We start from the raw sequence: 23,204 nt of genomic DNA, 5'->3' as shown, positions 1-23,204 counted from the left end.
AAGATGATAAAGTGATCACACCCTCTTTGCTAACTCTTCTCGAGTTTGTATATAGAAAGTAGTTTATCATTTAAACAAAACCTGAACCACATCTGATCAACCCTGTATATTGGTAAATTGGCGTCCATTCTCTCTTTTCAGCCATGCTGTGACAAACCTATACTTAGTAGCAAGGCATCTTGGAAGCCTTTCTTCACCTCTGAATTGAGTTTATGTAGTACCAGTGGTACTTCTCATTCTTTCAGAGCACAAAGCAAGTTTTTTTAAATCTGAAAAAGTAGGGGACTTTGCAATAGAAAGACTACTAACAGAAATTAAGTGGCTTGCACTGATATAAGCAAGCATGGTCTTCCTCCTGCACAGTCTTTCTGTGTTTGTTTGGCAGCATATTTTTGCATTATTAAAAAAAAAAAAAGAAGTCCTTGTACAAGAAAGCTGTATTACCTGTTATGCGGATCTGCAGCCTATATAACTTTATTTTTCAAGATTCTTGCCAGGTATTACAGATCGCCCAGGTTCAGTTTTTTTTCTTATACCTTGTAATTAGATTTCCTTAGAATTAGCATCAACTACAGTATCTCATAGTAAAACTCCAGTGAGGGATCACTTATCTGAAGAGTTTTCCATCAGCCTTTCAGCAGTGTTGTGGAGCTCAAAAAGTGCTGGTTACAGAATGTAGAATATTGATGTGCACAGCAAAAGTACTAAAAATCCAAAATGTCCTTTATACACAGCCAAATAGCAGACCATGCCTCAAGGTATAAAATTCCACTATGTTTATTAACTTACAGTGGTACTGGAAGATGCATCTGCCACAGTGGGCTAGTTGGAGTAAAGGCTACGAATGAAATCCATCAAGTCCCACGCTGCTTCTCACCTTGCTTTGTAAGAGACTTCCTGTAGCCTTTGGAAGAGCCGATCAGGATTAAAGACTATTTTCCACCATGAAGTTGAAGCAACGAGTGGTGCTTCTGGCAATCCTCCTCGTCATCTTTATTTTCACCAAGGTTTTCCTCATAGACAACCTGGACACCTCGGCAGCTAACCGCGAGGACCAGCGCGCTTTTCATCGCATGATGGCAAGCCTGCGGGTGGAGCTGGATCCGCGACTTGACCACACCCTGCAGTCTCCCTGGGAGATCGCGGCCCAGTGGGTGGTGCCGCGGGAAGTGTATCCGGAGGAGACTCCAGAACTCGGGGCGGTAATGCATGCCATGGCTACAAAAAGGATTATCAAAGCAGATGTGGGCTACAAGGGTACTCAGCTGAAGGCGTTGCTCATATTGGAAGGGGGACAGAAAGTAGTCTTCAAACCTAAGAGGTAAAATACTCATTTAATAATAGGGTAAATAAAAGACTTTTTCTAGGGATTCCTGAAGTGGAGTGCTTGATAATCTTTACCCAGGAGAAGGAGAGAGGAGACGTGGCTAATTGCTCATCCACCTATTTCACCACAGTATGTATTTATGGCAGGGGTGGGGAACCTTTTTTCCGCCAAGGACCATTTGGATATTTATAACATCATTCGCAGGCCATACAAAATTAGCAGACCAGGCCCCAAGCAGGCAGCTGCCCCAGATGAGCCCCCACACACAGGCAAGCAGGCAGGCATCCAACCGGTGGTGCATTCGCCCACCTGGTGGCACAGGATGGTCTGTTGCACCAGCCAAGCATAGCCGTCCAGCTGCACACCGGAGTTGCTTCTGCTCTGCATGGTGAGGCCTGATTCTACAGCTGGGTCCTGCTACCTCCACCTGCAGGGATGAAATGAGGACACACTGGCTAAGAACTTGCTCCCCCATGCATTCTGGCCCTTCCCCCTTTAAACCCCGCCCCATTGTCACCACTTCCGCCCCCAGCCCTCTTGTAGTATAGAGGGAATACGTTTCTCCATGACCTGGGTGGGAAAGGGTTAACACAGTTTCTTGGGCGGTCCTAGCAGCTCCATAGCTAATGACTCTTCTGCAAGGAGGGGGGAAGGTTCCTTTTCTCAGCAAAACAAACTCACATCCGCCTTGAATAGAGGCTATTCCTGACCGCAGGAAGGGGCGGATCACCAGTCTTAGATCCTTCTGAGCTAGAGATCTTCCAGGACCCACGAAGGGCCCCTGGCAGGACGTTCCCCATTCCTGATTTATGGAAAGGGTATAGAAAGCTGGGGGGGGGGGTGGTCTGAGATGATTAGTACCATTCTCACAAACCAGCCTCTGATTGGATACATGCAATGGATTCTGGGTTTGCTAGACCTGCATTGGGAACGGCCATTTAAAAAAACCCATTCCATCTCACTGACCATGAATCACAATGTAGATTACACAACAAATTCCACTTCTACTGTTCAAAGCTCTAGCTTGCGGCTTATATGGCAATATTATTACCCAAGAAAATTACTGTAAATTAAATCCTGTTTCTTCTCAATGAATTACATTAGAATGCTGCAGAAACTCCTTTCTCTTGACCTTCTCTTTTATAGCTTGGAAGCTGAAATCCAGAACAAATGTCTCTTTTGTTACAACTTTTAGATATGCCAGAGACTATGTGGTAGAAGGAGAGCCATACGCTGGATATGACAGGCACAATGCAGAAGTGGCGGCCTTCCATCTGGACAGGTACACAAACACTGAACTACAATTAATTAGTTTTAGAGACTGGTAATAGGAACCAATGTCTACATTACACATAGTTGAAGAAAATTATTTCTTACTAGAACTGGTTACAATTGTAGGGAAAAAATGGTCCCCACTATATTGCTAACTCTTATCATGCGCTCATTTTTTTCTTCTATTTATTTGGAAGAGCTATATATCATAACATTATTTCTTTTGTTTCTAAATGTGAGGATCTAGATAATTTTCTAGGTAAGGTACCCCCACATGGTTCTTACCGCTACTAGAGCGGCAACGGAAGCAGCCATCAAAAAAATTGAAGCAAGCATGTAAATAGTCACTTTCCTGGTCATCTGTGGAAGGTAAAAAATTACTTCGAGGAGACCAGCATGGCATCTTTGCAGCAATTCTTGTTGGCTGCAGACGACTAGTGCAGGGGTCCTCAAACTATGGCCCGTGGGCTGGATCCGGCCTCCGGAGGGCTTTTTTCCGGCCCAGGGACCGAGAAAGCCAGTCCCCCCTTGCCCGCCTCCCCAGAGCTTTTCTGGGCTTCCTGGCCGCGTGCGCCCAGCCAGAAGCCTCCCTCCTGCCCCAGTCGCCCCCTTCCCTGCTCCCTCCCCGGCCCAAAACCCCTTTCCTGGGCGCACGAGGCGTCTTGCCGCCTCGTGCGCCGCCCAGTCGCCCCCTTCGCCCTCTCCCTCCCACTCTCCCCGGCCCAAAACCCCCTTTCCTGGGCACACGAGGTGTCTTGCCGCCTCGCACGCCGTCCAGTCGCCCCCTTCGCCCTCTCCCTCCTACCCTCCTCGGCCCAAAAACCCCTTTCCTGGGCACATGAGGCGTCTCGCCGCCTCGCGCGCCACCCAGTCACCCCCTTCACCCTCTCCCTCCCCTGCCCAAAACCCCCTTTCCTGGGCCTGGTCGCCCCCTTCTCTTCCGCAGCACGCCCCACCGGGAGACTTCTCCCATTGCCTAGCTTTGTACCTGGCTGGGCCTGACCTCCTCGAGCTCCATGCAGCTACGCCTGGTCCTTCGGGCTCTCCACAATGCAGCCCAACGTGGCCCTGGCATTCCTGTTTTGGCTGCAGTCGAGCAGCATTCTCACGGCTTAGGGCTCTCTCTCCTCCCGGGGGTATCCTTGTGGCCTGGAGGTAATTGTAGGGGCCCCTTGGGGGGGGGGGCTGGGCATATCTCCAGGGAGAAGAAGAAAAAGACTTGTGGCCATTTTTGCACTGGAGGGTTTGCCTTGGATTTGCCACTCTCCAGATGCACATTTTCCCCATCCAAATTCTCAGAACTCAAAAGTAAACTCCCCCCACCCCTGGGCAGAGTTTGGAGAATTCGGATGGGGAAAATGTGCATCTGGAGAGCGGCAAATCCAAGGCAAAACTTCCCGTGCATAAATGGCCTTGGTTTTTACATGCCGACTTTCTCTACCACTAAAGGGAGTCTCAAATTGCTGTAAGCTCTTGACCCATCGTACCAGAAATCACCACAGAGACAATCAGAATCCAAGCAGATGGCTTTACTGGTCAAATAGGCAATACAGTGCATTGAGGATAAGATGACAGCTATGAGTTGTCTTGCCCGTTATTTGGAAATATAAGGCAGAGAAACGGCGGGAGATTACAAAGCATAAACAGAGCATTATTTCCCAGGAGTGGCATTCCCAGGCTTTGGTATGTGAAGCCGTCCTTGAAGTCTGGACGGTTCAGCGGAGAAACGAAAGGAAACATCTAAGCCGAGATAACAGCCTGACATCCTGCTCCCCTTAAGGCCCCCTCCCATCCGGCAAGGGGGCTGGTCTGTTTGGGTAGGTGTTGTGAAAAGCGTTGACGAGTTTGGGGGCGGAGACATCCTGTGCGCGAACCCATTCGTCATAGGCAGGGGGGAAGTGTTTCCAGCGGATCAGGTATTGCAAGGCCCCGTGGTGTATGCGGGAATCGAGGATTTTGGAGACTTCGAAATGTTCCTCCCCCCCCCCCACCATTATGGGCTGTTCAGGAGGCGGCTCCGGGTGCCATTGTGGGGAAGCAACATGGGGCTTTAGAAGGCTGATATGGAAAACGGGGTGTACACGCCTCAGAGTTTTGGGGAGAGACAGTTCCACTGTGACAGGATTTATGAGGCAGATGATGGGAAATGGGCCAATGTATTTAGCATTGAGCTTATGGCATGGACGGGTGGAGCGCAGGTTCTTGGTGGAAAGGTATACCAAGTTACCCACTTGCAGGTCCCTACCGGGGGAACGATGCTTGTCGGCCTGCGCCTTGTATTTGCGCTTGGCTCGGTCTAGGTTGCTAACCAGCCAGGGCCATGTTGTACGGAGGGTGTGTGCCCAAGAGGCAATGTCGGCATCCCCCTCCCCCTCTAAACCTTCTATTGGGGTGATAGGACCGAAGTCCTGTCCATATACCGCATAAAATGGGCTGAAACCTGTGGACTGATGTACAGCATTATTGTAGGCATATTCTGCAAAAGGCAACAGTTCTACCCAGTCATCTTGGTGGTAATTGACATAACAACGCAAATAGCATTCAAGTACAGCATTGACACGTTCGGTTTGACCATCCGTTTGGGGATGGTATGCACTAGACAATCCCTGCTCCACCCCCACCAATTTGAGAAAAGCTTTCCAAAACTTAGCCACCAAACTACTTCCGCGGTCGCAGATTATCTTGCGCGGAAACGAATGTAGTCTAAAGACATGTGACACGAAGAGGCGGGCCAACTTCTGAGCGGAGGGGATCCCCGCACAAGGAACCAAATGTATTTGCTTAGAAAATAAGTCAGTGATAACCCATAACACAGTTTTTCCCCCGCTGAGAGGGAGATCCATCATAAAATCCATAGCAATCACTTCCCAGGGTTTGCTGGGTATTTCAAGTGGTTGCAGTAGTCCTGGGGGCTTGCCTTGAAATCGTTTGACTGTGGCGCAAACAGGACAGCTGCGAATAAAAGAGTCAATGTCAGAACGCATTCCCCCCCACCAAAATTGTCTGCGCAACAGGTGAAGGGTCTTTAGGAACCCAAAGTGTCCAGCTGTTTTTACTCCATGAGCCAAGTGTAAGACGTCTTTTCGGAGCGCTTTGGGCACATACAATTTCGAGTCTTTGTACCAAGAGCCTCCTTGTTCGATTACACCAGGAGGCAGGGTTTGATCAGAGCGTTCCATAAGGCATTGTTCCCGAAGGGAATTTAAGAAAGATTCGGAGACGGGAACCCCTCCCTTGTTTACGGTGGCAGTAGGAGCAGTTATGGGGGTTGACGAGGGGGAAGCGCTTACGTGCGGTGGTGTGCAGACTGCAGGCGGCTGGGCGGCCGGTTGGGTTGGAGGAGCTGGAGCGCCGGCCATCGTGAGTTTCCGTTGTGGGGGCAGCTGGGCGGCCGGTAGGGCTGGAGGAGCTTGCGCGCCGGCTACTGTGTGCTTCCGCGGGGGCAGCGTCTGGGATCGAGTTTGTACAGCCAGTACGGGCAGGGCTTCTCTTTGCGCGGGCGTAAATAAAGAGTCTGTTGGCCGATCAAGTTTCGCCGGGTATTGAGGCAACCGGGAGAGAGCATCTGCGAGAACATTTTGTTTTCCTGGGACATGCTTCAGGACAAAACGAAACTGAGCAAAGAATTCCGCCCAACGCTGTTGTTTCGCGGATAACTTATGGGTTCCTGTGAGGGCGGCTAGATTCTTGTGATCGGTCCAAACTTCGAAGGGGACTTTAGACCCTTCCAGGAATTGTCACCATAGAGTAAGTGCATGGTGAACGGCTGAGGCGTCTTTCTCCCAAATGGGCCAGTTCAATTGGGAGTGCGCAAATTTCTTTGAGAAGTAAGCGCAGGGGTGAAGGAGACCATCTGGTCCTCTTTGGAGCAGGGCCCCTCCCATAGCTACGTCGGAGGCATCGACTTGTACAATGAACATTCGATTTGGGTCTGGGTGCCGTAGCACAGGTTCCGACGTGAAAAGGCGTTTGAGGGCTACAAAGGCGGTCTGGCATTCATCAGTCCACAGTATCTTAGCGGAGGGTAATGTAGCAGAGCTTCCTTTACCCTTGGTTTTCAGAAGGTCGGTGATGGGCAGCGCTATTTGGGCGAAGTTAGGGATAAATCCGCGGTAGAAAAAGTTAGGGATAAATCCGCGGTAGAAATTAGCAAAGCCCAGAAACTGTTGTACTTGCTTGCGGTTGGAGGGAGGAGTCCAATCGAGGACGGATTGGACCTTGGCCGGGTCCATGCTAAGGCCATGGTGGAAGATTATATATCCCAAAAAAGTTATTTTGCTCTGGTGAAATTCGCATTTAGCCAGCTTTGCAAAGAGTTGGTGATTGCGCAGGCGGTGTAGAACTTCTCGGACCAAAGTGACGTGCTCGTCCATGGTTTTTGAATAAATAAGAATGTCATCCAAATAAACTACCACCCCGCGGTACAGTAAATCATGGAGGATTTCGTTGATGAGTTGCATGAAGACCCCCGGGGCACCTTTTAACCCGAAGGGCATCACAAGGAATTCAAACATTCCAAAACAGCTAGAGAAGGCAGTGAGGGGTTCGTCCCCCTCGCGGATACGGACGCGGTAGTAGGCTTCTACTAGATCCAATTTGGAGAATATACGTCCCTCTTGCAGTTGTCCCAAAATATCTGAAATTAGCGGTATAGGATAGGCGTTGGCTTGAGTAACTGCATTGAGTTTTTGGAAGTCAATGCAGAGACGTAGGTCGCCCTCCTTTTTTCGGACGAAAAACGCGGGGGCTGAGTTGGGAGCATTCGACGGGCGAATGAACCCTCTGGCAAGGTTTTTGTCCAGAAAGTCCCGTAGTACAGTGCGCTCGGAAGTGCTCATAGGGTAGATCTTACTCTTGGTTAATGTGCAGTCTTTCACCACTTCAATTGCACAGTCAGTGGCCCGGTGGGGGGGTAAGGCATCACATTCTTTAATGTTAAAGACATCCGCAAAGTCCTGGTATACATCAGGTAGGGACGGCGGTGATGGGACATCGGAGATTAATGCCGGAGCAGGTGGAGACAGCACCGCAACTTGCTGTCGGTTCTGGTCGCATTTGGGGTTGGCAAAGGAGATCGTGTTCGTCTCCCAGTCTATACTGGGACTATGACCTTTAATCCAGTTAATTCCCAGGACCACTTCAAATCGGATAGGGGCTATGGTAAAGTCTATTTGCTCCCAGTGGGAGCCAATTCCCATCACCACCCCTATAGTGCGATGATCAACTGGGCCCCCCTTGAAATGGCTTCCATCCATTTGGGCAAATTGGACGGGGGCTGGTAAAGCCTCGGACTTGACTTTGAGTGCTGCAAATGTGGCCTCATTGATGAGAGTGCGACCGCAACCGGAGTCAATGAGTGCCTTAACGGGTAGTTGGGGACCACCTTCATAGTGTTGTAAAACTGCGTCCACATAAACGGTGGTTTCCACTTCCTTTACTTTAGTGGGAGCTTTCGGTTTAGCAGGAGAATCTGCAGAGGTCTGTGGAGACGCTCCACTCACCACAGACCGGAGCCGTTTTTTGACAAATCAAGGGGGGAATCCAGGTTTAAAGCTGGAGAATTCCATGGGTTCTCTTCGTCAGAAGAAGGAAAGTTGTCCCCCAATGGGGCATTTGTAATCCGGGACCCGGCGGGGTCATTCGATGTAAGAAGGATAGATGAGTCCTCAGCGTGAAGTGCAGAGGGTGTGGGTCTTCCCGGCGCTGTGCTGTGGGTGGCCGCGGTGCCTCTGCGTTGAGGTCGTCCTCTTGCTCGGGCTGTCATGCTGGGACGAAAGGGTTCAGGGCGATGTGGGCAGACTGCTGCAAAGTGGCCCAGTTCCCCACAAGTGAGGCAAGCGCCTCTTTGAAATCGGGTTTCGCGATCCTGGGGTGGACGCGCGGGTTTCCGTGGATTGGGGGGCGGTGCCTTGGGCTGGGGCTTTTGGACGCTTTTCTCCTTGTTTCTTTGGCGGACAAGGGAAATAAAGCGCCGGCGGCTTTCCACCTCTTCGGCTAATAGGATCCAATCCTCGAGGGTGTCGGGATCACCCCTCATACACGACCAGTTCAGAATGTCAGGGTGTAAGGCTTCCCTGAAATGGTGATTTAGGGTGGCTTCGGGCCAGCCCACAATTTTGCTTGCTAGTCTTTGAAATTCATCGGCAAACTCTCGAACTGGAGTAGAGCCTTGTCTTAGTTGTAGAAGCTCCGCTTTGGCTCGTTCCCCCAGAAAGGGGTCCTCAAACCTCCTCCGTAAGGCAGTCATGAAATTGTTGAGGGAACGGATAGAGCGGGATCGGGTGTCGAACTGGAGGACCATCCAGTCGGCTGCTTTTCCTGTCAAAAGGGAAGCCACATAGCGAACCTGGCTGTCCTCTGTAGGGAAGAACTGTCCTTGTTCTCGCATATAGCTGTCCACCTGATGCAAGAAACAGGGCAGGGTTTCGAGAGATCCATCGTAAGTAGTTTTCAACTGAGTTGTTTCCAAGGACCGGGCATGGGTTGGCCCGGTTGCACGGGTGCCCTGGGTGCAGGTAAAACGGGACCTCTGGGAGCCGGAGGTTGAACAGGCACATTAGCGGGTGGCTGGGCTGGCACTCCCTGAACTGGTACTGTGGCTCCCTGTGGAACGGGTTGTGCCGGGGTTGTCAGGGCCTGCTGTAACTGCCTGTTGTCCTGAAGCAAGCGTTCCATTAGCTCCTGGAGTTGATCAACACGGCCAGGTAGCTCTCGATTCTGAGCTCGTAACAGGTGAATGTCCTCACCCGGGCCACCTGTACGATGAGGTTTGCTTGTCCTAAAACTTGTGGCCCATTGAGAACTGTCCCCATACAAGTCCTCTTCCTCAGACTCCTCAGAGTCTTGGCGTCATTCCGCAAGGCGGCGTGCGCGTTGGGTCGTGCGAGACGGGGCAAATACCGGGGGAAAAGACAGACCCAATGGAGGACCGCTCCTTCTGGAGTCTTTGGGGCGGCCGCCTGTCCGCGCCCGATCCGCAGCCAACTGCAGTTCTTTATCCCTTGCGGCTTGAGCCTCGGCTTCCGCCTTAGCCGCTTCAGCAGCTTCCCTATCTGCGAGAACTTTTGCGCTTTCAAGTCTCAGAGCGGCAGCTGCGGTAATGTGCGGTAAAAGTTCCGTTTCCAGGAGCGTGAGTAGGGGGTCGGGTTCCCCACCTAGCAATGGTTGCACTCGGACCGCGACCGCGGGTGCATCGGCCCCGAACGTCGAGGCCAAACGTTGAGCCAAGGTGGCTATCGTGGTATCCTTTGTACAATCCGCAAAGAGGAGGGCCGTCTGGATAGCGACCCTCTTGGCTTCAGCTTGACAGTCAGCTGCATTGGGTACCAAAGAAAAACCTGCCGGTGCGGCTCCCGCCATGGTACCTTTCCCCAAGGCGACAGGACGCGTTAGAGCTGTGGATGAGAGAGTCTCACGGGCAATAAGCTTATCCAATAAATCGGTTAGTATTTGTAAGTCCTGAGTTGCCAGCCGGGCATCATCCAGCAACTGATCAAAATCCTGGAGGTCTAAACGAGCATTAGTATCCTCCGACGTTAACATCCAGAGAACCCTCACCAGAGATTGCCACTGTGTCTGGACCAGTCCACTCAAGCGGCAAACCTCTGAATTAGTCCTAAAGAGTTCAGCTACTATGTCCTGTAGAAGGGTAGGATCCTCAGATGAGGACTCCAGGGTTCCAAGAAGCAGTAGTCACGGTTCACTCGGAGAGCGCCCTCCTTGCTCCCATCCGAGTGGCAGGCGAACCCTCCGGGGCTCCAGCCTGACTAAAGAATCGATGAAGAAGAGTGGATATAGCTGTCATAATGTAAGCTCTTGACCCATCGTACCAGAAATCACCACAGAGACAATCAGAATCCAAGCAGATGGCTTTACTGGTCAAATAGGCAATACAGTGCATTGAGGATAAGATGACAGCTATGAGTTGTCTTGCCCGTTATTTGGAAATATAAGGCAGAGAAATGGCGGGAGATTACAAAGCATAAACAGAGCATTATTTCCCAGGAGTGGTGTTCCCAGGCTTTGGTATGTGAAGCTGTCCTTGAAGTCTGGACGGTTCAGCGGAGAAACGAAAGGAAACATCTAAACCGAGATAACAGCCTGACAATTGCCTTGCTATCCCCTTCCCATACCCTCCCACAACAGACGCCCTGTGAGGCAGGTGGGGCTGAGAGATCTCTAACAGAGCTGTAACTTGCCCAAGGTCAGCCAGCTGGCTTCGTGTGTAGGGGTGGGGAAACCAACCAGGTTCACCAGATTAGCCTCCGCTTCTCACGTGGAGGAGTGGGGAATCTAACCCTGTTCTCTAGATCAGAGTTCCCGCTCCAAACTGCCATTCTTAACCACTACATTTGTAAGGCGCAGGCACTTGCCTCGGACTCCAGCCTCTTTATTCCCCATTAACTCGCCTCTGTGCGTGCTTGCGTGCGGAGAGCGCAAGGGAGGCCGGGGCAGGGGCGAGGCCGTGTCTGCCGAGGGAAGGCCGAGCCCCAGCCGCAGAGCGAAGGGGGAAGGTCCGGGCTTGGGAGGAGGATGCTTTTCAGGAGACCCCCCTCGTGCCGCCGCCTCCTCCCTTGCACATTCAGGGAATTTGTTCATATTTTTTTCAAACTATAGTCCGGCCTCCAACAGTGTTTGAGGGACAGTGAACTGGTCCCCTGTTTAAAAAGTTTGAGGACCCCTGGAATAGTGTGTTATTTGCAGGTAGCCGTGTTGCTCTGCAGCAATTAAAATTCGCTTGGAAAAGGGTATTAGTGTTAATAAGGTGAATTTTAATTGATATAATTTTATCTGTATTTTGTACAAAGAGATTATTTATCATGTAATCAGTTTTATTGACAAGGTTTTCTGGCTAATGCCGTAATAATAAATACCTACCTAGCTATGTGTAGTGCCGGCAAGTTTGTTTTTTAAAAAAATGGCTAGTACATTTTATGGAATTTTTTTGTAAGCAACTGAACTTTTTGTTGCAGCAGCTGCACTTTTCCCTGACCTGTGTGTGTTCCCTTAATATCTTGGTGAGCATCTCCCAGACCTAGTTATAAGAGGGTTCATCTCACATATGCCAAGAGCCTTAGTTACGCTCAGGATGAAGCCGGGCAGCCTATTCCTTAAGCAGGGGCCCGAAGGTGGCACCTACGCCAGCACGGGTTGCAAACACGCTGGTGTTTGGGAGCCCCTTTTTTTGTTTTTAATCTTTTTTTTTTGTCTTCATGATGGCTGGGAGTCCCCTGAGGAGGTGGTGTCGCGGCCCTGCTCCCGGCCGCAGCGGATCTCCCCCCCCTTCAAGAATGGGCTTAGTCATTCTAAATCAATGTTGGGGCAGGACTACACCAAAACCTGCTTTGCTGAGTTGAGCTGCTTTTCCATTGTGTGTGAGAGCACTTTCGTTACATTGTAATGTCCCTATCTTCTTAAACATGGCACAGGAGGTGGAGCTCTCAAAGTGCTATTTTTGGCATAATTCCTGTGTTGAACGTAGTGTGTAGTTCTGAGCTTGCTGCCCAGGACTTGGGTGCTTCAATGTGAAACCTCACAGCCTGAGGGCAAAGTCTTAGCTAGCAAATGGGGACACTGTGTATGTGTCGGTTTGTGAAATACGGGTATGTTGGCCCCAGTGACTTGCGCTAAATCTAAACACTAGCCGTTGGTTTTCTGCCCTTGCCCAGAGTGCATTTTGCCAGCCACACACTAGTTCCAGCAGCCAACCTCAGGGCCTTGGGCTGGAGTATAGACTCCTAGCTCTGGATTTCGGTACAGACTTGTTTTTCATGACATTGTCCCAATATTGTTTTCCTCCCTAGCCTCCCTAACTGCAAGTTTCATTGCTTTAGTGGTGAGCACTATCTAGGCCATGTGATGAGAATGGCATATGCAGTTTAGGGAGTTCTGACCCAGTTGAAACATGTTCTGTAAGTTCTCCAACTCTACACTAATGGGTTTTAACCTCTCTGTGTCAGTTGTTGTTGTTTTTTAAAAACTGATTTGCTCCATATGGCGTGTCCTCAGGCTTCATCCTATCAAATGCTTTCTCCTCCCAACAGAATCTTGGGTTTCCGGCGAGCCCCCATTGTGGTTGGCAGGTTTGTGAATCTCCGCACAGAAATCAAACCTGTTGCTACGGAGCAGCTGCTCAGTACCTTCCTGACATTAGGTGAGTGAGGAAGTACTCTCAGATGTTGAATGAAGCATACCAAAGGCTGGTAAAAAAACTTTCTGCTTGTGTTTTGCAAGTCCCTTAGGTCCAGTGCAGATGTAACTGTCTCGATCTCCCAAGGTTCAAGAAATGGGGAGGATGCAGTAGGATCAGGTGCTCCCCTTCCCTTTCTTCTCACCTCTCATACACGGGTGCTTCTGTTTGGTGTCCTTTTGGAGCTAGTCATGGTGCAGAATTATGCCTGCACTGGTATTAATGTCCACCACAATGGGTTTGCAAACTGTGGTTCAGCGCTAACTGTGGTTAGAGGTAATGTCAGTGCAGGGCAGGGAAAGAAAGGAGTGGAGGGAGCACAGAACTCCACGGCACACACCCTGTGGCTTATCTGTGGGAGACCAGAAACATTGGTGACCCACAAGCCGAACTCTGCTCATGGAATGGAACATTCCTGCTCCACCTCCTTCTGATGTAGGTCCCCCAATTGTTGGCTCAGGTGTAGAGGACTCCTAGGGATAGTGTTGGGCACAATCTGCCCTGGAGGGAGGGGTGAAACAACAAATGTCCCCCTCCACACCCACCAGAAGTGGCCTTCCACACGCAGAAGGAGTCTGTAAGATTCAACCTGTTATATCTGCAGGAAACTTATTTCACAGATTGTTCTGTGCAGAGGGTCTTCTGTTAAGGAACAATCTTTGCTGGTTCACTTCTTTTTTCATTAATTGGAACAACAGATATTTTTAAAATGTGTATATGCTGGCTTTCCTCAGGAAAGAAAATGCCCCTGTGGTTCTGGATACATAGAAACTTTTGAACATGTTCTTCTCCACTGTCAGTATTATATAGCTATCAGAGAAAGGTTCATCTCGCCATTAATTCATAAATTTCCCAGCCATATGGGACAGTTCCATATTTCATCTCTGTTACAAGATGTAAACTCGGACACAATGTATTCAGTGGCTAGATTCTGTGCTGCTGCAATTGACTTACGACGGAGGAGGGTCTGTGCTATTCAGCAGCCCTGAAAATGAAGGGATACAGTTTTAATTATATGTGCTCCCCTTTCTCGCCAAATGAGCGAGAAATACCAACAAATGAACCAGCATGTTTTACTCAGATGTGTTTTTTAGACTTATGTAAATTGGTACCTTACCTGTTTTACCTGTGCTGGTCATTGACCATAATAAAGAATTGTCTGGCTTTCTTTGAAACGAGCTTGAGGAGGCTTGCAATATAGCATAAAATAGTATCTTCAGATTTTGAAGAAGTGATTGTTTAAAACAATCAGCTGTTAACAAGTACCAGGAGGTCTTCCTCATGCTTTGATATTCCTATTATTGGTACCATGTGAATAAATGTTATTTACATATATGCGTGTAAATCAAATATCTGTCATTACCTTCCATCAGGTTTTACTCAGTCAAGTGTAGTAAGATTTGTTACAGCCTCTTTCCATGACATTGGGAAGTAGTAACTGGGTTTTCTCTTCAGCGATATAAAATTGGCTGATTTCAGGTTCTAGACTGGAAGGTCCGGAAAACCTCTGACTTGCCTCAGAACATCCCAAAGCTTTTTTTGGTTTAAAATCTAAACATCAAGTTGAAGTGGCGTTTTGTTTTGTTTTGTTTTGTTTTGAAGGTAATAATACTTGCTTCTATGGGAAGTGCTACTATTGCCGGGAAACAGAGCCAGCCTGTGCTGATGGGGACACCATGGAAGGATCGGTCACACTATGGCTGCCAGATGTTTGGCCTCTTCAAAAGCATCGGCATCCATGGGGAAGGACCTACAGGGAGGGCAAACTGGCCAGGTATGAGATTCATCACAATGATGGGCTTTTTGCAGTATTACCTGAACTAGACCCAGAAGGGGGAAATTAGCTGTAAAAAAGGGTCTCCAGAAGGGTAAACAGAGAATCTTTTATCTATGTATACAGAGGTTTTATTCCAGAGCGATATTCTGAGAGGAGAAGTAACGTAGACCGACTGATTTGAAATAAGTGGGATCTTTATTCACTAACAGTCAACCACACTATACAACCGAAATCCGAGCCAGCAGAATATCAAGGAGAAAGGAAAAGGATCCTAGAAGAAGAAGAGTTGGTTTTTATATGCCGACTTTCTCTACCACTTAAGGGAGACTCAAACCGGCTTACAATCACCTTCCCTTCCCCTCCCCACAGCAGACACCCTGTGAGGTAGGTGGGGCTGAGAGAGAATGACTAGCCCAAGGTCACCCAGCTGGCTTCGTGTGTAGGAGTGGGGAATCAAATCCAGTTGACCAGATTAGCCTCCCCCGCTCATGTGGAGGAGTGGGGAATCAAACCCGGTTCTCCAGATGAGAGTCCACTGCTCCAAACCACTGCTCTTCACCACTACACCACTCTGGCTCTCAACACAACAACATAGTGCAGGAGTATCCAGGTAGTGAGAGAACCTGGCACAGATTTTACCGGACCCCATAGCTAGACATCAGACCCCTAGGATAAGGATAGGTCCAAGAGATGAAGTTGGAATTTGACTGGTCGCTTTGAAGGTAACTGCTGTCCAGATCTGGAGGGCAGATTAGGAACATTCCAAGGTGGGGTGGTTATAAAGATCTTAGTGTGAAGCAATCCCTTGATGGATAATCCCAAGTGGATTGGATATTTGGCTGCTTTGATCAACAGTTGGATTGGAGGTGACACTTAAGGGTAACATGGAATGGTTCGTGTTGCTTTGATAGAGTATTCTTTGAAGCAAAGGATATGTTAGTATTGCACATGCCTTGGAGCTGCGGGTAGATGGAATGGCTATCGTGACATCCTACCTCTGGTAGAGAGTGCCTTGGTCATGGCGGACCAGACATGCTCTCTGAGACTCATCCTAGGGATCCCTACCACACTCAGGCTTTAAAGTGGGTGCCCTTCAAAACAACTAAAAGGAGACTTGGGGATCAAATCTAGGGGTCTCATCAGAGAGGAAGGAAAGGGTCCTCACAACAGTGTCTGTTGAGCAGTCCAGGGAAACAAGACTGTTTCACAGATGAAAAGGAGTGTCACCCAGTTTTCTTTTATCTTTGATATGGTCAGAATCTCTAATGTGATGGGTTTTATTATATGAATGAATGAGAGTGTTGGAATCTGAAGATTTAGCTGGTGGAGAAGGTGGGTTCACTGATGGGGCTTGCTGTGGCTCAAGGGTGTATGTAATCTAGGGTGCACAATTTTTAAGAGACACTGGGAGATTCAAGATTCAGGTTGCTCTCTTGGCCATTGCCTTCCTCTTTGACTTTATTAGTTCCTGTGAAATCTAGAGTCTGAGAAGAAATACAGCTGGCAGAAGACCTAATCTTTAAGATTATTCTAATGCTCCATTGTTGGCATTGCACTAACTTCTGTGAATAAACTGTGTTCAAAAGAGCACAAAATACAGTTCCAGTTCTTCCTTCCTGGCAAACACAATTGTTGACTGGGGTGAACTCTTACCATTCCATTTATTTACTAGCTCCTTTGACCAAAGGTCTTAAGCTTAACCATAACAATAATACATAATACAACACCAAATAATCAATTTACAATACCCAACATATAGTGGGGTGAATTCTGCTTTTTGTGATTCCACTCTTAAATTTGGATTCCTGAGAATCTGCTTTGATTTTAGGCAACCAGTTCCCGTACCCTACACCCCAAGTTTCTACCCTTCACAAATGCTTGGTGGGATGTGTTTGAAAACCATACCAGAATCTGTTAATTGCTCTTCAGAACAAAGGATTTCTGTGTGTGACCTGGTTAACCGTTTCTTCTTCATGACTTGCAAACATGCTCCCATAATCTTCTTCCTTACCATTTCTCCTCCTGAAATCTTAGTGCCTCTTGGAAAAGCAGAGCTTACTGCTTTATTCTGTGGGCACAGGGTGGGGAGAGCCAACTGCCTGCACTCACTTCCATCACTAGTGTTTCTTCCTACCCCTCCCCTGTGTGGGCATCTAGCTCTCTCCAAGGGAAGTGGGCCCCAGCACAGCTCTCCAGCTTGAAAGAGGAGGTAGACATTGCCAGATGCTAGTACTCTGCAACCCAGACCCACAAAAGGGCTGCTAGATCCAGACCTAGAAGAGGAGCTTTAAAGGAGATTTGGGGGGGGGGGTGAGAGCCATACAGCTAAAGGAGAAGCAATAAATTGAATTGAAGAACTGTCAGGGAGGAGAGTAGCTTCCCCTGGAGTAGGTGTGGCCTGGAGGCAATTGGCCTGGGGGCTTTGCTAGCAACACCTGAGTTAGGGAAGACTAGGGGGTGATGAAGGTCACCTCCCAGAGGAACACTGTGTTGTTAAAGCAGCAATAAATGTGCTGCATTTGAAAGGAAAAGAGCTGGCAATTTTGCTTGTACAGAGGAGATGAATGCTAAAAGGTACTATTTCTTTTACTCCTGAGAGGGCCATAGGTCCAAAATTGAGCAGTAGTATGAAAAAGGAGTTAACGTTTATTTATGAAAAGTGCAGGATATGATATATTTGTTTAGAAAATATATATGCCACCTGCTCAGGGACACTTGCAAAATATAACATGATCAATATATTTAATTTTCAATGTGTGGATACCTAAATCTAGAGATTGGGACATGGAAGGAAAAGCCCTAGGTTGGCAGAAAAATCTGCAATCTTAAATTTTTTTTACAAGGGGATTAAAATCCTCCAAAATTATAGAAGCAGTGCCTGTATCTTTAAGGAACAGTTGCACTCTCTCAGTGGCTGTTGCTAGGCAACCACAATAGTATTGCCAGCCCTCAGGCCTTGGTTTCTGGCCATAAAAGGCAGGGGGGAGGTCAAGGCTCTTTCGACAGCTATTTTGGCCTTTGAGGGAGGGCTCATCAGGCCAGGCCTGCCAGCAACCACTGGGTTGCTTGCTACTACTCACCTTGCAATAACTTGCCCAGATCCAGCTGCTTGCTACTGTTCAACAGCAGCCACCCCATGAAAGCAGTTAGAGTTTCAGATTAGGATCTGGGGGACCTAGGTTCGAATCCCTGCTCTGCCGTGGTGCTCACTGGGAGACCTTGGACCAGTCATAGACACTCAACATTACCTTCCTCACAGGGTTGTTGTGAGGATAAAATGGAATACAGGAGAATGCTGCAAGCTGCTTTGGGTCCCCATTGTAGAGAAAAGTGGGGTATAAATGAAGAAAATAATATAGCTGAAGATAGGGGGCAGATAAAAGGTGGGTAGGAGAGAGGGAGAAAAGAAAGCAGGGAAACATGAGGATATGAGAGCAGCCAGGAAGAAGAAAAGAGGAAATACTATGGAAAGGAGAATACAGGAGACAATAAGGTTCCCCTTGCATATCCTTGTGGGTTCTCCACTTCACAGATGACTTGGTTCAGCAGTTGCCAGCACACAATTTTTTCCCAGGGAGAGGATGCCAGGAGGAAGGAAAGGGAAAGGTGAAGATGGTAGAGGAGATATAAAGGTAGGTTTGCTGGTGGGTGGGAAGGAGAGAAGGAAGAATGAAAAGGAGAGAAACTATAGGGGCTTTCAGGGGAGAGAAATAGTGGGAGAGGGGGAAATGAGATGCCCCCTTCAAGTCTTTGTGGGTCCCCCTGCTTGTAAGATCATAAAACAGCAGATTGAGAAGGTGAGCTGAATGAAGTGCCCAGTCTAAGTAAAGGAAATTTGCTTGTGCAACGTGATGGAAGACTGCTAGGCTGAAATCTAAATGAAGCTGACAATTCGGCCGCCTCTTGCTGTGGGCCTTCACCAAGTAGGCTTTGAACAAATCTGACATCAAACCTTTCTGTAGATAGGCTTAATCACTCATTATTTAAATGGAAGGGTGGAGTAAATGTGGAAGCTCTGAGATCATGTAGGGCTGAATTTTTCTCAGGTCTCTCTTTAAATGTGTCTGAAGATGGGCAGCCATACGGTAAATAGATCAACACAATTTTGGTCTTGATCTTCCATGCCTTACAGGTGGGAATATGATGAGAGCTACTGTGATGCTGTGAAGAAGACTTCACCCTATGATGCAGGGCCGCGGCTCCTTGACATAATTGATACAGCCATCTTTGATTATTTGATTGGGAATGCTGATCGGCATCATTATGAAAGCTTTCAGGACGATGAAGGGGCCAGCATGCTTATTCTCCTTGACAATGCCAAAAGGTAGGTGATCTGTGGTATATCTGCAAATTGTCTGTCTTGGGGCTGTGGAGAATTGCATCTTCAGAAGTCTGGGCCATCATCATGTATTCAATCAGCTTGAACCTCTCAGTGAGTTTCTCTTACATTTTTCTATTACTTTGTGGAGCTGCTGGGTACCCAAACAGAATCATAGAGTTGGAAGGGATCACCAGGGTCATCTAGTCCAACCCTCTGTACAATGCAGGAAATTCACAACTACCTCCCCCCCACACACACACACAGTGACCCCCTGCCTACTCCATGCCCAGAAGATGGCCAAGATGCCCTCCCTCTCATGAGCTGCCTTTTAACAGTATTTTCCTTGTGGGGGTCTTAAATCTTTCTTACCTGTGTGCTTTGAGCTAGGGTGTTCAGTGCAAGGAAGTCAGACAGTTAGTATTTCCCCTAAACCGCCACCCGCCTCACCCGTTGGTGGTTAAATGTCTCACTTAAGGAATGCTGTCTTTAGAGCCTGTTTGATTGAATTGTTTCAGTTACATGAATTGAGGTGATTGTCATTGATATGGATCTGTGAAGCGGCTTTATACTAAGATTGGCTGCCGTAAGACGTAATCCACGTGGTCTGCTTGAACTAGTCACAACTTTCCAAGGTCTCAGGCAGGGTCTCTTGCAGCCCTGCTATGTGAAATGTAGAGGCTTGGTGATCAGAGTATCAGACGAGTATCTGGGAAACCCAGGTTTGAATCCCTGCTCAGTCATGGAAGCTTGCTGAGTGGGCTAGCCTTTCTTTCTCAGCCTGTCCTACCTCACAGGGCAGTTGTTATGAGGATGAAATGGAGGAAGGGAGAATGATGAGGTAAGCTGCTTTGTGTCCCCATTGAGAAGTTGGGTATAAACATCTTATTGAATATCTGGAAATACTGCAGACTCATCCTGGGACCTTCTACATTCAAAGTGTGTGCTATACCAATCTGTTATGGGCCCTACCCAAAGCTTCAAGCTATCAAGCTATTGGAGCTATCTGTGAAATTTTAGAAACCATTCAGCACAGCCCCTTAATTGATTTCATTGGGTTGGATTCTGTGGATGATTTCCATGGATGGGGGACAGGGGTGATTTTGCCGATTTTGCTCTCCTGCAGCCAACCTGTGACTCCCCTCTCATGCATTTTCTAGTAGTTCCTCTCCCTTTGAAGCAGCATTTTGATGGGCATTTTGGGCTGCAGATGGAGAGGGCAGGAGAGGGGAGGAAGTCTTGTTCCACAGATGGAACTCCCTTCCAGCTGTGGAAATCCTGTGTGGGATCCACATTGTTTGTGGGATGTTGTACTATAACACTGGTTCCCAACCAGGGGTCCGCGAAAACTAAATTAAGGTCTGCAAAACAAAGTTATAAACCCATAATAAATTAATATTTTCAATTAAAAGTTATCTATTATAAAAATATATATTAAAATATTATTCTAAGTTGAATGTTTAACTAACAGTTATGATTAAAGTTTATTTTCGAATTCTCGGAATTTTAATTTTGAACCTTGGGGTCCCTGCACCGAACAAAAAAGTCCTAGTGGTCCCTGGTCAAAAAAAGGTTGGGAACCACTGTACTATAAGATACTTGCATGCATTTCATATTTCTGCTTTGCTTTGTCAGGGGAAGTAGAATTTCCCAAAGGATTTGCCTGATTGATACCATTTTCTTTTCAGTTTTGGGAACCCTTCCCTGGATGAGAGAAGCATCCTGGCTCCTCTCTATCAATGCTGCATGTGAGTAAAGGCAAAATATCTATTGGTCTTACTTGTACCCAACATGCAAATCTTAAAAGTGAAATTGATGGTAATTAGTGTTCCTCTGAGCATCCTCTGTGTGTGCAGGTCTGGCAACTAATCCAATGCTATTCAGTGTATGGCAATAATAGTCAAGTTGTTGATGTAAATTCTGCAAAGCATATTACTTTATATTCAAGTGTTTTGATGGCTCTGGGCTTTATTTTTGTTGTTGTTGTTAGTGGTGAGCTTAAGATCCTGGTTACATGTGCAGGGACCATGTAAAAAGTTGCCACGTATAAGCCACCCTCTGACTCTTGATAATTCTGAAGGCTTCTCCAGAGATAGGCAGCCAGGGCAATCCTAAGCAGAGTTATACAAGGTCATCCAGAGAGATTAGTGGCTTGAACCTAGGCTTCCCCAATTCGTATCCACTGTTTTCTTTGTAAAGTTTTGTGGCAAAGTATGAACAATTCGAGAAGCCCTGTGGCGCAGAGTGGTTAGCTGCAGTACTGCAATCCAAGCTCTGCTCACAACCTGAATTCAATCCCAACGGAAGTCCTTTTCAGGTAGCCGGCTCAAGGTTGACTCAGCCTTCCATCCTTCCGAGGTTGGTAAAATGAGTAGCCAACTTGCTGAGGGTAAAGGGAAGACAACTGAGGAAGGCACTGGCAAACCACCCCATAAACATAGTCTGCCTAGTAAACGTTGGGATGTGACGTCACCCCATGGGTCTGGAATGACCCGGTTCTTGCCTTTATGAACCTTTACCTTTATGAACAAGTTCAGGAATTCCGCAGGGCCTGCAAGACCGAGCTATTCCGCTGGGCTTATGGTTGAGGCCAGCGACTGTTCTCGTTATAATTACTGGCCTCCCTAGTCCTTCCCCCCTTTCCCCGCTGCTGAGCACCATCCCTTCTATACCACCTTAGGGTGTGGTTAGATTAATTTATTACCTGCAAATTTCGGTCTCTGGAGTTTTGGCGCCATTGAGGGGCATTAGTGGGCTATTTTAAATTGTATTTTAAACTATTTTAATGGGTTATTGTTTTATTGTGTTTTAGACTGTGTAAATAAACTCTACCCATAGTGTGTGGATAGGCCCAAATGAGCTACCTCTGTAGCTCTCCATGATGCCTGCAGTGCAGACCCAGGCTTGTTGTACTCACTTTCTTTTTTTCTTGCAGCATCCGTGTCTCCACTTGGAACAGGCTAAACTACCTAAAGAATGGGGTACTGAAGTCTGCCTTAAAAACTGCCATGTCCCACGACCCCCTCTCGGCAGTTTTGTCCTCCCCTCACATGGACGCCTTGGATCAGCGACTCCTGAACATCCTGGCTACGATAAAACAATGTACAGACCAGTTTGGATCAGATGTTGTGCTGGTGGAAGATAGGATGACCCTTTCCCATTTGTAGCTTTCAACGGAAGAGAGCTGGAATTCTTTCCTAAAAATAAAACAATAGAAAAACAGCACAATGGGCTCTTTTGGAGCCATGAACAGGATGATCTGGAAATGAAATGCCTGGTTTTTCCTGCGCTGGAGAAGAAAACAGCAGCTTGAAGGTTCTGCTGAAGATACGAGACTTGCCCTCGGGCAGCCTTATGTAACTTTTTGGGAAGTCCATTGCTGGCAGTGGATGTTGCACTGAGAGCTTTCCTGGAGTGTGTGGAGAAAAGAACAGAACTGGGGCATTAAAACAGACTGGTTCTAGAGAAGAGCCCCTAGTCCCCCTCACTTATTCAAGATATAATTTTTTAAAATAGCTTAGTTCAGTTCAGGGTTATGAAGAATTGGCTGGTTTGCATTCCTCGACAGCTCTCTTTTTAAATGAGCAGTGGCAAGAACAAGTACAGCCGTGGAGGAGATTTTTTAGCATTTTGCTTGGAGTGTGCACACAAGCCCCACCCAGACGTCTTTCTGATCTTTTGTGAGCCCTATGAAAGGGTGTGTGACTATACATGTGGTGTTCAGCTCATTCCTTCAGTTTCAGGATGCTGAGGAGAGAAACTACTTTATGTTGTCACTGTGATCTGTGCCCCATCCACAAGCTGAATGGAGTCAGGATTGTGTGGTAATAGCACAGACCCAACCAGTCCTAAAGATGACAAATAAATTCTTCATAGAGATTACTAGGCAAGCCATTACTGTGTTCCCATAGACAAGGGTTCTTGCTCTCTAAGTAAATAATAATTCCTTTGATAGCTGCTAACGCTTAAAAAAAATCAGATGCAGGTTCAGTTGAACCAAATCCTCCTTCCAACTATGGGATGAAGGATTGAGCCTGTTATGAGAATATAGATAGCCCTTTGTGAGACACATAGGATTTGTTGCTGCAGTTGGAATAATTAGGGTACCCAAAACTTGGAAGGAGGGAAGATTTTCTGACAAATGTGTTCACATCTCCTGTGATGTAGTCATAGATGCAGTGCTATAGGATATATCTTTGGTGTTATATCAATTGTCATAGCTGAACCCTCAACTGACTAGGGACCTTCAAAAGGCCTTTTTCAACTGGTACATAGTGTCTTGTTTCAGACCCAAGCGGTGATCCACTGGCCTTGTGATTAT

The 23,204-nt window shown here is 47.6% G+C and overlaps 1 protein-coding gene across 1 annotated transcript; it reads left to right on the top strand.

Moving 5' to 3' along the window:
* Window positions 1-799: 799 nt before the first annotated feature.
* FAM20B (FAM20B glycosaminoglycan xylosylkinase) lies at window positions 800-22,113 on the top strand. The gene is made up of 7 exons (XM_056844405.1): window positions 800-1,321; window positions 2,523-2,609; window positions 12,643-12,752; window positions 14,391-14,562; window positions 18,698-18,889; window positions 20,572-20,631; window positions 21,819-22,113. Exons 1-7 carry the CDS (start codon window positions 945-947, stop codon window positions 22,048-22,050), a joined length of 1,230 nt encoding a protein of 409 aa, XP_056700383.1. The 5' UTR covers window positions 800-944; the 3' UTR covers window positions 22,051-22,113.
* Window positions 22,114-23,204: the final 1,091 nt, after the last annotated feature.

Source organism: Euleptes europaea, chromosome 2 (assembly GCF_029931775.1).
Source record: "Euleptes europaea isolate rEulEur1 chromosome 2, rEulEur1.hap1, whole genome shotgun sequence".
NCBI classification, from domain to species: domain Eukaryota; kingdom Metazoa; phylum Chordata; class Lepidosauria; order Squamata; family Sphaerodactylidae; genus Euleptes; species Euleptes europaea.
The sequence above is the reverse complement of the archived record's forward strand: the minus strand, read 5'-3'. Positions and strand labels throughout refer to the sequence as shown.

Excerpts from the sequence above, each read along its gene's own strand:
- FAM20B (XM_056844405.1), top strand. The coding sequence starts at position 945 with ATGAAGTTGAAGCAACGAGTGGTGCTTCTGGCAATCCTCCTCGTCATC. Across the intron at positions 14,563-18,697 it reads AGGGAGGGCAAACTGGCCAG|GTGGGAATATGATGAGAGCT; the intron begins GTATGAGATTCA and ends CATGCCTTACAG. Across the intron at positions 20,632-21,818 it reads CCTCTCTATCAATGCTGCAT|CATCCGTGTCTCCACTTGGA; the intron begins GTGAGTAAAGGC and ends TTTTTCTTGCAG.